General features: G+C 33.4%; 1 protein-coding gene across 6 annotated transcripts in view; it reads left to right on the top strand.

Moving 5' to 3' along the window:
* Nucleotides 1–16,780, top strand: part of Creld (Cysteine rich with EGF like domains) — a 164,188-nt gene that overhangs the window by 11,207 nt on the left and 136,201 nt on the right. For 3 of the 6 annotated variants that reach the window (XM_089254047.1, XM_089254046.1, XM_089254045.1), the window contains exon 2: nucleotides 13,258–13,441. In XM_089254047.1, the coding sequence (XP_089110173.1) occupies nucleotides 13,262–13,441 (180 nt within the window). In that variant the 5' untranslated portion in view covers nucleotides 13,258–13,261. Of the gene's footprint in view, nucleotides 1–1,081; nucleotides 2,061–13,257; nucleotides 13,442–16,780 lie in introns of those variants that run through there. The other 3 variants (XM_089254048.1, XM_089254049.1, XM_089254044.1) reach the window with 3 other exon arrangements.

Here is a 16,780-nt window from a genome sequence, read left to right as displayed (position 1 = left end):
GAAAATTCTTTGAAAGAGATATGATTGATAATATATTATAATGTAATTATATTATTGTGAGTAATACTATTAATATATACTACTACATAGGCGTACACAGAAGTTTCTCAAGGGGGAGGGGTTCAGATTTTTTTTTTCCTTCTGAGGTGGTGGGGGGTTGGTTTACTTTTTTTCCTGCAAAATAACACTATAATCTTGGCTCAAACATGGGGTTCGAACCCCAACCCCCCCCCTCTTGCATACGCCAATGTTATATTTAATGAGTCGATTTCAAATTCAGTTAAATCAATCTTGCAAGGTCATGCGAAAATGCATAGTTTTCTTTCAAAGAAAAACACTACATAAATCACTGTAAAAAATTTTCAATTAAAAAAATATTTTTTTTATTAAACTGATGCTATTGTGAGGAGAAATGCATCCGATGCTGAAGAAGTGTGTATCCCCCCTATCCATATATTCCTCGGAATATTCGGAGGAGAAGTGATGCTTATTTTCGGAGATAGTACCAAAGTTTCACTTTTATCCTTATATTGTCATAATCAGTGCAGATACAGATAGTGTTCTTAATAAGCCTGAATGGATAGTACCGCCCAAGTGTCTTACTTAAGTCAAGAAAATTGGTCATTATAAAGGGATTTAGTTAACATCAAAATTTTGAAGAAAAAAAAAATTGCACTTACAGTGTGGATTCAATAAACATCTTCTTCTGCATTAGTTTCATTTCTTTTCAGACACCATCGAAAGCACAAATACAAACTCAAAGGCCACAACAGGGAAATTTCCCAACGAAGTGGCTGAAATCTATCTCTATGTTTGAACCATCCATTGTGTCAAAAACACTTTCGATATGACCTTTTAACACAAAAATTCAATATTACTCAATATATACAAAAATACCATTGCCGTAGGTGAATGAACAGTGATGTTAAAATCATGGCCCCTACACATCCTGCCACAGGGCCCTGTGGCTAGGCTCTTTGACGGTCCGCTGCTGTAGTGAATTTATAACGTGAAAAAAATGATGAGAATCGTCTCGGGCCCTGAAACAAGAACCAACCTCATCTTTGTGGGGGGGGGGGGGCATGGCTCCAATAATGACTTAGTCATTAACAAAACCAGTCCCAGGGGGTTGCTGGACTATTTCCAGATGGTGTTGAAATCTGTAACAATAGGCTTTATCGATCAATTACAGTTAACAAATGCATCTGGAACAGCGCATATTCAAAAGGGGGTGGGGGAGAAACACTTTAGCTCTGTTCCCTTAACAGATGAAATAAATACAACTATATCCTGTGTGTAATATTCTTAGTTGTTTTTTTTTTGCCCATAGGACAAGGATATTTACGAAGGCTCCCTTGAAAAAGGGTCAGAGTTGTCAAAAACTTATTTTTTCCTCTCATCCTCCCATCGCCCCCTTATGGCCACTCATAGACCCCCAATCGTGTCTGAAGCTGGTATCGCCCCCTTGAAGAGTCTGATCGCCCACTTTGGGAAACACTGGTCTAGTGTTATCAAATGAGTATTTATCATTTCATTACTTATGTTGGGACAGAGTTTAGAGCACTTGACAACTCAAAATTTAGTTAACCACTGAATCACTTAAGGCATATTACCATATGAACAGGCCTATGTTTTTGAAATTTCTCTTTTTATCCTCATTTTCAGGTTTTTCCAGAACTTTTTTTTCTATTAAAAAAATTGCCCTGCAAAACATAAATCTTGTCATTAGCATGTCTTTATATGTATTTTTTTCCACACATGTCTACACATTGTGATAAGTCACTGTTTAACTTTGCCAAAAATGAGAAACCAAGTTGTCTCCAAGCTGGACAGATGCTATTATAAACAAGATCTTGTGTACTCTATTACATACTTCATACGCTGGTATGAATAAGACAGTCCAAAAGCAGCTTTGGAAGAAACAAACCTCAACATTCATCTGAAGAATACCATTATTCATTTAGCAACAGCTAATACCTTGCATTCGGAAAGGGTTACCCAAGGATGTCTCAACAGCAACATGGGGAGCAAAGCAATATTCCGAGAGGACCCCCCTCTGTGTAAGTTGGAAATATAAACCTATTAATTCCTGTACTTTTCACAATTATAGCACAAGATCCTAGTTATTAAGATGTCTCCCTTGCACCCTAGGCACCTGGGCCATGCTTTAAAACTAGGGTTACCAGATTACAAAATTTAAAAAGGATGCATGTGCTCGCACCTTTACTAATTTCACTTACATATGCTTACAATAAACAGCTACTATACCAACAAAAATAAACTCTACTTTTAATATACAGATCAGTATTTTTAAGGTGCTTTTTAATGGAGGGTATTTATACAAATACAAGGCAAAATGCCCAACGAGGTGGCTGAGAAAGATTCCCATAACAAGTGTGGATGTCATATATTACTAAAATACAACAACCGAATTAAAAATGCCATCGCAAAAATTATTAAGGAATCTATATAGCATTAAGAGTTCCCTCGTCCATGTTTGTTTATTCCTAAATTTCTTTTTAATATATATTCTCTAAAATATTTTTTCCGGTGGCAACAGGAGGAGGAGGCTGCTGAGCTTTCTCGCTGTGACATCTTGTTTATTTAAACATTTTTCTTTCAAGCTAATTTTTATTTCAAAATTTCAACAAAACCTTTTAACAATAAAGTGAATTAAATTTAGTAAATGTAATAGGTGCATTAACTGTCTGTTTACGGAAAACATGGGTCCAACATCAGGTTCATGCGTTCAGTGTAAAGAAAACATCATAGTGGAGGATGGAAAAAATTGTGTTAAATATGAGGTGTGTTATCACTTCTATTGCTCTGGTTATAATGAAAAATTTTTTTGAAAAATTGCCAAAAGCCATAAAGCCAACTGGGTGTGTGTTAAAAAATGTGTATCTAATGAACAAAGCAACACTTCAACCAGTATGCCAGAGGTTGATATCCGTAAACCCGAAACGCAAATTGAGTCATCTACTATTAACCCTTTCGATGAAGAAATTGTCATCGAACCGATTCCAACCTGTAAGCTGAACATCTGTGATACTGTGAGTGAAACGGGGTGTCCTCTGTCATAAGAATCTGCTACTCATTTCGTGTATCTCCTTCGTCTTCGAAAAACACATTCAGGCACTCCATCCGTCTCATGACACATCAATTTACAACTCAATCCCAGGAACTAACCTCACTGAAAGCAATAGTTGAAAATCAGCTATCGGAAATACAAGATCACAACAACCAAATGTCATCACTAGAAGTGGAGAACGCGCTTTAAAATCTCAAATGAAAAACCTTCAAATTGATATTGCCGATCTCCAACAATACTCGAGACGTTCAAACATTGAAATTACCGGTCTTCCGGAAATTAGTTCCGGTCAAGTTAACGATCCTGCAAAAACTTGATATTATTGGCTTAGAACCCAACGTTAACATAATTCGTGTTACAACATCAAGAAAAAATAAGATCAAGCCTATCATCATGCAGTTCAAGACCAAAAAATAAATTCAGTGACATCTTCTCTAACATCGCCCGTAAATCTAAAATTTATTGCACCTGAAATAAATGATCGACTCAAACCTAACACAATTTATTTCAACGAGCACTTGGCACCATTTGTCAAACAGGTATTCTATGTTGCAAAGAAATTTTAAACAAAATGATTTTAAGTTTTGTTGGATGAGAAATGGAAAATTATATTTTTGAGACAATCTGAGGACTCTAGGGTGCATAAAATTTGTCATCTTGATGTTTAAATTGCATTAATTAACGTGTATAAAAGCCCTAGTATAAGAATGTACACTCTGGTTGCATTCCGATTTGTTCACGTTTCTTTGTCTAAAACATCGCTGATGAAATTATAGATATATTGTTTAACTGCTTATATAATTGCTGTTTACATCTTAAATGCAACACAATTAATATATTAATTTCTTCAAAAACTTTAAAGTTTCCGAAATCGCCCTCTCACTTCTGCCATATTTTGCTACATCTATACTCTTTGAATTTGAATCGTCGAATTTCCTTCCGAGTGCTGTTTGATAGTTATTTTTATGAATTTAAATTTCTTTGGAATGTGCTCTAATTTGAAATATCATGATATCAGCAACCTGGAGGAATTTAATAATTTTTTGCTTATTTATGATGATTCTGATGACAAATTTTTCTTAATAAATATATTCATTTTAACATACGAAGTGTTAGGATGAATTTTGACCAACTCCTTGTTTTATTGAATCAATCATTGAAATATATTCATATTTTGGTGTTATCAGTGGTTTCAGTCTATGAGGATGAAATTAATCTTTATACATTAACTGTGACTATAATTTATTCACGCGTTGTAGAAAGTACAACAACTTCGGGAGGGGGGATTTTTTTTTACACACACAAAGCTCTTAAATTTTTAGAACTTGATGGTTTTTCAATGCTCACTGGTGAATCGATTATAGTCCAAGAACAAACCTTGAAACTCACTTTGCTCTTAATCAATGTATTGAACTCGATTCGATTTCAAAAAATATTAAACACAGATGTAGTTTTGATAGATATTAACATTGACATCTTAAGTACTACATACGGTACTTAAATACTACATACTGATTATTTGGATATGCTCTCTAGTCACGGCTTCACTCCTTTAATTTCCAATGTTACAAGGCCACACTCATATTCGTGTATTGATCACATTTTTATTCGCTGCTCAATTAAAATTGATGAAATTTCCTCAGCTATATTCACAACTACTCTAACTGATCACTATTCAATCTCTTGTAAGTTAAAGTTTTTTTTTCTAATTCTAGACCTGCTAATGATAATAAATAAATTATTTAAAAAATATATCTCGCCGGAATTTCATATCTTCAAAATTAGTTATGCACTTGCAAAAAACACCCCAGGGCTAAATTTTGTTCAATTTATCTTTTAAATTCAAGACTAATTAATACACAATACCTTCATATAGAAAATAAAAATCATAAGCCTTGGATTACTTGCATTGGTCAATTTGACCAAAATTAAACAAAAACTTTAGTTGAAATCTAGGAAGTATCTATATGATTTATCAATTCAACAAGCTTATAAAAAATGCAACATTTCTCAAAAGTCAAATAAAATTAACAAAAAATTTTTTACAATGCTAAATTTTCTAACTGCAATACATCAGCTAAACGCTGGAAATTCATTAATAAAATACTTGGATCAGAGAACAAAAATTAAATAATACCCTCAGAAACAAATTCCCATTTACTAGCTAATACTTTTAATACCCATTTCATGAATATTTCATAACATAAACAGGCACGCACAAAATGATCATTTTAAACAATATATACACACTAAGGACAAATCTATCTTTGATTCCTACTGATCGGTATGAAATATCAAAAATAATTAAATCACTTCCAAATTCTGCTAACTGTTTTGATGGCATAACTAAAAATATTCTCAAGTTTTCCTATCAATATTAAAATTTTTGCAACTCTAATAATTGTATTGAAAAAGGGGGAATTTCCTGAATCTCTGAAATCAACAATAGTTATTCCTATTTAGAAAAATGTAAATTCTAATGATTTGAACAACTATAGACCTATTTCCATTTTACCCTCCACCTCTAAAGTTTTTGAGATGATTCTCAAAACTAGGATTTATTCTTTCTTAAACCACAGTGAATTCTTTTCCTCCAATTAGAATGGATTTCTGCCAAAAAGAAACACTGAATCTGCATTTTTAAACTTTACTGAATATGTGTACAAAAATATTGATTTATCTCGAAAAACTATAGGCATTTTCTTAGATATTGGAAAAGCATTTGATAGTGTCGATCAGAGTTCTGTCCAAATTGCATTCTTGTGGTATCAGTGGCAACGGTTTTAACATTCTCCATTCATATCTTACTAACAGAACTCAAAGCGTAAAATATAATGCTAATCTCAGTAGTTTTATGAATATTATCGGGGAGTCCCACAAGGATCTGTATTAGGCCTGTTATTATTCATTATTTTTATTAATGACACATATGATCTTAAAATAAGTGGTAAAATCATTATATTTGCAGACAATACTGTCATTCTCTACTCTGAAACAGATTATCAACCACTTATATTACCACAACAATTAATAGTGATCTAATTATAATTCAAAACTGGTTTATTAATAATAATCTCGAGTTAAACGTTTCTAAAAGTAAATTTATTAATTTCTCTTTACGTAATATTCCACCTCTTGAACATAACATAATTGTTTAATTGCCATTAAACCAAATTGTTTTAATTGTAATTCATGTAACTCAACATCTTGAACAAACAACTACGATAAAATACCTTGGTATTCATGTTGACCAGAATTTAAAATGGCTTTCTCATATTAACCATTTACAAGCTAAATTGCATTTCATGTTATACAAGTTTTATCTCAAATTTATCGTGAATAAAACCTTTCTACTAACCTACTACTCTACTCAATGTTTCATTCTCATTTACTGTATGGTCTATCAGTCTGGGAAAGCGATTGTGTACCTAATGTTACTCCTATTTTTTGTCTCTACAAAAAAAAATTATCAGTATATTGACATCTGATTATAACACTCCATCAAACGAACTCTTCCATCAACTCCAGATCCTACCTCTACGTTACTTATATTTTTATAGATCAGTAATGATAATTAAGAAGAATCAATTCACTTTATCCTCAAACTCATTCCGCACATCCGTTCGCCTTAGTTCCACTTATTCACTACCTTTTAGTTCACAAAACTATACTCAAAAAACATTTCAGCTTTCTCGTTCCGAAATTTTATAACACCCTTTTCCCATTGAGATTAAAGAGGCAATTACATTCTCGAGTTTAAAGAAAAATCTCAAATTCCATCTTTTCCAAATTCCAGACATCCAGAGATCCACTTTTCATCACATTTCATCCTCAGACTCTATTTTTCTCTTATACGTAACTTTTATTTTTTTTCCCCTCTGCTTTATCAACTCAATGTATGAATTAAATAGAAAAAGAGGGAAAAATGCTGTCAAATAACGTATCCAACTTTTTGTTCAGAAAAATTTAGACAATTACAAATGCATTGCTTTGGCAGGGATGTACATTATTGCATTCTGCATTTGTTGATTCGTGTTTTCATATCGCATAAGCGTCACAGCACCTTCAACCCCGATACATGTTTATTATTCACACCAATTGTGTATATATCATGCCACCACCTATTGTTATACTAAATTCAATTAGGACTACATTTCTCTTTCCTTTCTCTCATTTTCTTTTGTTGAATTCTCACTTATCTTTATAATACGTATTTTCACTTTTGTTTCATTAATTATAATTTTTCTATCTATTTGCCAAGAATTCTAACTTATTGTATAATCTTAACATACACAGACATTTTGATTGTAACAACCAGTATGGGAATAATGTCTCCTTAGTTGTTTTGTGCTTGTATATGAATATTTTATTTTTTTTGTAATTATTTGAAATAAATTTGAAAGTAAAAAAAATGGAAGGTAACCCCAGGTTAATCTTAACAGAAGAGCTCACTAGGGTAGAGGGGGTGTTAGCAAAGTGTAGTTATAAGCAAGTACAGACAAAAACAATGCAAAAATAGTGATTGGTAAATTAACTGGTTTATTTAACGAAAGCATATTGGCCTTTACTTGAAGTCAGAGATATTAAAGTCCACAAGACCATACAAAACAATTTGTGAACAAAATCAATGCCAACATTAAGCTGACACTAATACTGTAGGATATACCAAACAATTCATATATGTATATATACAACTGTGTGTGTGATTGCGTATCGCATTGTCTGATCCAGTTACTGTTGAGTTCTTCAATTTGCATGAAAAACAATCCTAACAATTATACCTCTCATGCAAATTGATACAAAAAATATAAATACAAAGGCCACAACCAAAAATGTCCAACTAGGTGGCTGAAAAAAGATACCCATAAAAAATATGGATGTTGAATATATATCTAAAGAAACTATATCAAAAATACAGCAACCAATAAGAGCAATAAAAACCAATAATTCAATATAAATATATTGCCCATAAAAAAATTATGGTTGTCTTATCTAAGTATGGATAGCTGCTCGATTTATCCCAATATATTTCTCATATTTCTTTTTAAATGTATCAATCGTGTTAGAATTCATAACCCCAAGAGGTAAGCTATTCCATTTATTGATAACCCTATTAGCCTATTAAAGAAAAAACTCCCTGTGACACCACAACCTAGAATTGTCCCTTACAGATCAATATTGGTGTCCCCTTGTTGAAGCAATTGATTGATGATGTATTAATATGATACTCGTGGTTCATTTTATTCATCTCATTGAAAATTTTAATCACTTCAATCATTCTTCCGACACCTGTGCTCTTTTCTAAAACATCATAAACAGTTTGTTCATTTTAATGGTCATAACTCCCCATCTGCCCCCATAAAGTCTGGAACCCCCTCAAAAAATCTAACTTAAGCACATTAAAATATTTACTTATAAATCAATGTATAAATTCTCATCAGATTGATTTTTTTTTTTATTTTGGAAAACCATAGCTCTTTAAATATTACCTTCTGATTAAATTTAAAGCAAATGATTCTGACGTCTATTTATATAAATTCTTGCAAAGCGATTTCCTTGGGGGGAATGATTTTCTCTCCTGGATGATCAGCAACTCTGATCTACCCTTTTTAACTGCCACATATTTCCACACATGAATATGGGAGCTATGTCAGAGCATTATTGTGTTGGTTAAATTTAAAAGTGTGCTTGTGTCCATCATGTTTTGTATCCAATAGTAGGTGTTGCCATCCATCTTCCAAATTGCTAATGTGTTGATTTTGAAACTTAATGTACACATATTTTTGTTGTATGTCTGTGTAATCGTAGTGGCAACAGAGCTTCTTTAAAGGGATATCTAACTCAAAGTTGGAAAAGACTAAGATTCTGTAATCAGGGTTATGTCAAATTTGGCAATTTCAAATTTTGCCAAGGTTTTTGCCCCTTGGCCACCTAAAGTTTTTTGTTTGCCAAACATCTTCAGCATCAAGGTGCCCAACAAAAGAGAAAAGCGGGCAATTCTTTTTTTGCAAACTAGAACATTGCAAGGAAGAATTCTGGAATAAATGAAGAAAGTGGTCGCAGGATTCACCGACCCATTACATGTGTGGGCTTCATGTTCCTATTCCGGCAATCCAACGACAGCCAAATTTCTTGTTGCAATCGCTGGTCAAAGCTATGCTAATGACACATTTTCGGCAAGAAGCTATAATTTCTTTTGTAAATATCATGCCATCTTTTCTGTCAAAAACATGCTTTTGACAAAAAAAAAGCACTTCTTAAATTGTTCATTTTTCTTTTGATCAATCATTTATCTTTTCTTTACCTTAGCTTTAGCATTTAGATGACCTTTATTGTGTTTAACACTGGCTTCATATGCACCATCTATACCAGTGTTTCTTAGCCTTTTTTTGCTCGTGGCCCCCTTTGAACCATATTTTTTTCTCGTGGCTCCCCTGTCTTACCCAGAATCTTCAACTCTCATCTAGAAGCAAGATCCTTTATACGTATTGAAATGATTTTTTCAGTGAATTTATACTGAACGAAAATTTTGCATAGAAAATTGGCCTCCAGACCACTGGCCTAGAATTTATTGATCTTCCCGCTAGTCCGCGTTCTATCATCAGGACAGTCTCAACATCATGGCCCCCATCAGGCAAAGTGATGCTATGGTAGTCCCATACTTAGCTGGAAATAAACAGCCTATATATTTCCTACTTATTTTCAAAATTAATTGTACTATATAAAATATCATAAGGTGGGGTCACTTATGGACATGAGGCCTCTGGGCATGACCCCTCACCAGAGTGGGACTGACAGAGCTGCAACCCGGGGCCTGATATGGTTTTCATTATTTTTTGTTTTTCACACTATAAATTTAATATAGAGAAGGGGGTCTGTGAAAAACCCCATCCTTAGGGAACTTGTTGCAAAATGTAGTCAGTGAGGCCCGGGTGGGTCCATGCCCTAAGACGGCCCTGGTTTTATGGGTGGTTTTGTTGGATTCTGTAAGTGTATAGTCACTAATATAAAAGCTTTATTTCTTCACACCTTAATTTTTCTCAGCTCTCTGCAGCCTTCCAAACCACCTGTCATGTCCCCTTTCTCCATTTTCTTCTGTGGCCCCCTTGAAGTATCCCAGTACCAGTAGGGGGCCATATGGTCCCTGGTTGAGAACCACTAATCTATACTATTCTCAAAATTATTTGTGTCTTTGTTAGCTTGTAACAATCTATTTTCTTCCAATATTAGCTTTTTAGCAACTTTATCAAACAGAAAATATTTCTCATGCCACCTATAAGTAATTTGAACTATTCCTGAAAATTCTTGTGTGTCAATTAAAAACTGATATATAAGGGTTTTAATGCATGTCCAGCATCTTTTAATCTTTGCACACAATTCCTTAATCCAGTAAAATATAACTATAGTTTATGAGCTCTTATCAAATCTAAGTGAGAAAAATTCATCTAATAATGAGATGACATGCTCTGGTATTTGGTTCAAAGTACTCTCATATGCTGATTTTCCATCAGTTATTTTTTAAACTGCTTTTTTGTCTGACTGAAGAATGCTTATCCATTAAAAATTTGAAAAATTCACTAATAAAAGGATGTATGATGATGAAAAGGGCTTCTGCCCGTTGCTCAATAAATTTGAATGATGAAAAAGGATTGTATCTGTGCTTGAAAAATGTTGTCAATGAAAATGGGTCAATTAACCACTTTGCAATCAAGGACATATTATGTCCAAACACGAGTGAAATAACTTCAAACAAGTTCTGTTTTCTTTCCTCTCTCATCATCATGAAACTTTGTCGCAACCCAATAATTATTTTTTTCCTCTTGGTTTTTTTTTACATATATCTTGATAGTGATTCTTTTTTCCACATGATGTATCTTTCTCATAAGAGTGAAAGTGAATAGGTAGGGTGAAGGTGAAAAGAGAAATCTGCTTTGTACCTACATTCTTATCAACTTATCTATTATACTGTTTTACTCTTTCATTTGTTTTTTTTTCTCCCTTATCTCTCTATTTTTTTCCTTTTTCTTTCTCTAACGTGTGGTTAGGTTAGGATTACCATATTTATCACAGATTCGGGAAATAGAGAGTATCCGAATTTCTTGCCAATCACTTGTAAGCAAAAGAAGGGGTAAATGCTCCAAGGTAATCAGTTGGTGACAAAAAATAATCGTCCAATTTGACGTAACCCTGCTTATGGAATCTTAGCCTTGGAAAACCTTAGAAAATTTTATTTAATCAATTAGTACTGTATAATCACGGGTTCTAAACCCAATTATTCCCAAAGCAAAATACGAGAAGGGACAGGAGGGAACCACATGACCCCTCCATCATCACCATCCCCAGATAAAAAAATTAAAAATATTTTTAAATATTTTTGCAAAAAATTAAAATATTGAAAAAAAATACATTCACATTAAACACATTCATTATACATTCACCTTAACTATATATAACTGTTAATTTTTAATTCCCTTTTTGAGTATTAGTGACCAGGACTTGACAAATTGTGAAAAAAAAATTTAGGTGCCAGCAAAAAGTCATGATACCAAGCTTTTGTTTTGGTGGTGGTATTCAATGTCTTTTATGGCACTCAAGGGACTCATTTCCATGCTAGCAGACACACCGGCATAATTTCTGATAATTTTGTGCCACCTCACTTCAATTCAGTTATCATACATATAAAAAAATTAAGCACCAAGATGTCAACTTTCTGATCTACATGGCGCTAGGATTTGTCAAGCGCTGTTAATGTCCCAAAGTTTTGGTGGAAGAAATCTTTGTTTCCCTCGAAAGACTGATTCTGCGTACACCCCTGATTTTTGCGATTCGAAACGGTGACAACCTCATAGTGGCTAGATGAAAAAACTGTGGATATTCAAGGTAGAGTTTTTATACACATTCAGTTTTCTTTTTCCTCCAATGATCTCAGAAAATTAACAGTTTGAACGGCCGTTCCAGTCTTTTGATAAAAAAAAATATGCATTTTCAATCTTGTAGGAATGAAGCAAATTTATATCCTATATATGCTGTATTTGAATGCCGGTAGATAGTTGCAGAAGTACCGTAATTTCTGGCATGTACCCTGCAAGAAAAAACTCTCCTCTTTGATATTGGAAAATTTTGTATACAGCCCTTTTCATTTGGGATGCAAATAGATATCTCGTCATCTTATTCTACAACAACCCATGGGTTATATCAATACAGTACAGTAAATTGCCAATAGGACATGATAATGCCAATAATTTATGTTCCCGTTTGAATGTAAAATATTGAAGTGAATTAGCAGGGTGAATGTTCCCTTTTGGTAGAATAGACTCACTTTCCATTGTAATTTCGACTAAAAATATTCCCTTTCGAGTAAACCCTGTTGCATAATCCGGCAGAGCTCATCCCAAAGATTCAGAAACCGTTAAAAAGTGTGTTTTAAAAAATGTGGAAATGTTCCCTTTTCAATATAAACACCTTGTTTGATATTAATGCCATTGAATAACTTTTAATCGAACGGATTTCATAAATTTAGAAAAAAAATATATATTTCAAAAGTGATAATCAGAAATAAAATGTATCCTGTAAAATATACGTCATATATGGTCACTCCATAAAATCCATATGCAGGGCAATAACTTCCAAGACTCTTCTGCCAGTGAATTAACTCATATGCCATTAGGTGTTTTGCAAGAAAAAATTTTAATCTTATATAACATTCAATTTAGTATATGAAATTCTGTGTTTATTAATTTTTGTCTGTCTTGTTAGTTGCTTGATAGAGTATTTCTCCTATTTTCACCAATCCACAGGTTTAAAAAGGTGGAAAACTGTTTTAACCCTTTAAGTGGCAATGACGAGATAGCTCGCCTCCATAAATGCTTTTTATTTTAGCATTGGCAAGTCCAGATATTTTTTAAAGTTTATTTCTCTATGTAAAAATTTTCCTTATACCCATTAGTTTGTTCCTGCTGAAAATCGGAAGAAAGCCTACTTCATTAAAAAGGATGTGACATTTTAAAGGAGGTTCTGTGATTTTTGCTGTGCTGTTTTTAGGGTTAAATAGTGATTCTTGAAGTTTGCAACAAATTCAGTAATAGGGGTTTTATCACAATTATATTAGAAAGTTCTCTCCAGCTACTAATGAATTATGCACTTAATTTTTTTTTACTTTTTTTCAGTTTTATGACAATGAGTATTAGCCTTCTAAAGATCTTTATATGCTTTGCACATCTTTACCCAAGTCAGTTGCTGGTTGTTGAAGCTATGCAAAAATTGAATGCTGACTTGAAATTACCTACCGAAAAACAAGAAACCTTACCACCTTGTCAAGCTTGTAAAGTTCTTGCCAGCTCTATTAAAAAGGTGGTATATTTCATTGTAATAATTCGTGTTATAAATTAATACTGTACTTTAATTATCTTCTTTGTCTCTGTATAACTTTTTCTACTTATGTTTGGAATTCTTATACAGTAAATGTTATCAAAACTTGCCCCATACGAAAATTGCCAGTGAGATGGCTGATGACCATTTAGAGTGGACACTTGTGATTTGTTTATTGCTTGTTTCTGAGAATATGCAGATGTGGCGAGTCCAGAAGAAATTGGTTTCAATTGTTTTGATGGCCATATGTCCTTTCAGAGTTTTTTCTCCCAATGTGTTTTCAGCGTTATCCTGAGAGGGTAAGAAAATCTATTGTAAGCATTTGTGTGGAGGGTACAGGTCTGTCAAAAATAGAGAGATGCGGTACACATGTACAGTAAGTTTTTTCGATCATTTCCTGTAGAATTTTCTTTTGATGTGGTGCTTTGCCTGCTGACAGGGCCATCTTAGGAGCAACATGGGGCCCCCAGACCAATTGATTTGTCTGAGGCCCTAACTGGAAAATTCTTGAAAATTTCAATTAGTTCCCATTTTTGTGAGGCCCTCTTCTCTAGAGGCCCCGGGCCATGCTCGAGTGGGCTCACGCTTTAAGACTGCACTGTTTGCTGACTGTGTCCAATCCGCCGTTCGTAATGTTGAAAAAACAAAAAACTCTCTTTCTAAAAAAACCTGGAAATTTTGGAATAATTCAACAAGAATTTTAAATTGATAACGAAAGTATATCTTGCAAACCAGTTTAATATCCTCGTTTCAACTTTGAAAACAGTTATAAAGCAGAAAAACAAAACCAAAGAGCAAGATCCTAGTTGAAAATCATCTACTGCCAAAAAAAAAAAATGAGAGTCCAAGATGGGGAAATTTTCCCAAGTCGAAGATTTTGTTGCAATTTTGTACCTAATGTGTGTCAGGTCCCAAAGGTAATGTTATGCTAAATTTTATTTATTTAAGTGATTTGAAATGTGATTTAATTTCTTCTCGAGTATGAAATGATATTTTTTTAAAACAGAATTGGAATGCAATGAAACACGTCAAATTTTACAACATATTGTATGTATAGAGGCGGGGGGGAAATAATTTTTTAAAAAGTCTCAGCTATTCGACTTCGACTTGCACATTTATACAACTTTTTGACTCAGCCTCTTGAACACCATTTAAACGACTGTAACAGAATTGTCAAGTTGCTTAGTTGAATAGATAGAGTAAACATAAATATATTTGAATTATTTCAGTTCAATTTTGCAGGCCAATGAAAATAGGTATTCAATATTATTACTTTCATTAACACTTTAATTTACTAAATTCATTTATTTTTGGATGCCTGTAGTGAATCACCTGGCATAATGGAATCTCTTCATTTTATCAAAAAAAGCATTGCATAGAAACTTCACGTTAGAGCAAATTATCTCAAACTTTTCCCCTATTCAGTGCTTATCCGCAAGCTCTGCCAATTCCAAAGAGCTGAGCTGTTTAACAAAGAATATTTTCGAAAACCTTTGTCAGGGTCATCGCTCCGTGGCGCACCAGTGTGCTGTGGGACACAGTTTGAGAACCCCTGCCTTAGAAGAATAATCTTTGTGTGATGTTTTAAATTAAAGGAAAGTTAAACGTTTGTGTAGAAATTTTGTTTTGTGTAAAACATGTTTCAAAGTGGTTCGTTATGTAGAGACTCTACAGTAGTTTCATTTGGTGTAGCATGAGTATACTCGCTTGCTTGGTGAAACAAAACTATAGAGATGTGGTGGATATCTTATCTGCGAGAAACTAAGAATAAATTTGATACTGTGTATATCTATATATATAAAATTGATTTTCTCTGTGCATGTTGTCTATACAAATCCACAATTTTAGATCGTTCGTCACCAAATTTTTGATATATACCAAACAGGGACCAGATTGAATGATAGGCTACTTTAAAAGTTTGTCAGAGAAGGGCAAATGCCCAAAATGGACGAAAAACTGCCAGGCAACAATGGTTTCTGGGCCTCAACAATCACTTTTGGAATGTTTACTTTGGTTACTGTGGTTCCCTAGCAATGCATGCTAGATGCGCATATGCCTTTACGATAGTTTGCCACTTCTTTAATCCTGCCAGTATTATAGTTTATTCCTTTATAATGGTTTATCACTTTTTCAATCCTAATAAATGAAGAAAACACGGGCAGCACCGGGTATTATAGCTAGTATTATGCATAATAAAACTGCAGTGAAATCTCTATAACGATATTCTGCTGACGAAGGAAAATTCTATATTAGAGGTATTATCGTTAATCGAGAGACTTTGACATGGAACACCAAACATCAGGGCGACAAACTAAATGCTTGATCAGCTGAGGTAAGCACATATTTTGACACCCCCCCCCCTGTAATTTTGAAGAAGAGGTTATAAAAGGTGAATTTTGCACACCCTCTGGTCCGGGACAAGAGACCCTCTTGTCGGCTCGGCTCTGGTGGGTTCAGTGCAGAGATTATAGGGATATTTTACAGGGAAAAAAATCAACTCCCCCCCCCACCGTGAAAATCCTGTGTACCCCTATGGTGATTAAAAGTTTCTATGGGAAAACCATATCGCTTAACCAATTTGTTCTCTTAACTGGCCCATGGGGAAGCTCTATTGTATCACAAAAAATTATATACAAATCACAATCATATCGAAATGTAATAATATTTATTACACACACAAAATTATATTTTATTATTTAGTTTAACCCTCGTTTTTTTCAGTGAAACTTCGATATAACAATATTCTAGGGACCAAGAAAAAATATTGTGGTAGAGGGATTAAAGAGGCAATATTATCCTTACATGTGATCAAATTTATGCTATTGTTGTAATTTTTTTTTATATCGATGTTAATATCATCAGAAAATGTGCTTTTATGTATTTATTCTTCACAAAAAATTGTAATTTATTAGTTTATTTATAAAATTCACTTAGATTCATTGCCCCTGTAAAAAAGTTTACCGCATAGCGCTTTTGTGTCTTACACAGAATGTAGCAATATAAATAGCTTTGACTCAAGCTAACAAATTTAAATCAAGCTTTCAGTGACCATTTAGTACAAAATATTGATCTTATTAGATGCCTTCAGAAGAACGAGAACAAGTGCAAAGTTAAAATTAAATTCAAAATGATTTTGAACAAAATATAAGAAATATTGTTGTAGCAATTTGAAAAATCTCCTAAAAATATCTTTATAGAGGGGTTTATCATAGCAGAGGATGTTGTTATACCAAGAGTTTAACATTAAACTAGGCAATTCCAAACAAGATTTGAAAAAATATCATTGTGGATGTATTTTCGATTATCGTTGTAGCAATGTTT

This window comes from Pholcus phalangioides, unplaced genomic scaffold, assembly GCF_987345545.1.
Source record: "Pholcus phalangioides strain wild (caught in Gottingen) unplaced genomic scaffold, Ppha-v1.0 ptg000039l_1, whole genome shotgun sequence".
NCBI classification, from domain to species: Eukaryota; Metazoa; Arthropoda; class Arachnida; order Araneae; family Pholcidae; genus Pholcus; species Pholcus phalangioides.
The sequence above is the reverse complement of the archived record's forward strand: the minus strand, read 5'-3'. Positions and strand labels throughout refer to the sequence as shown.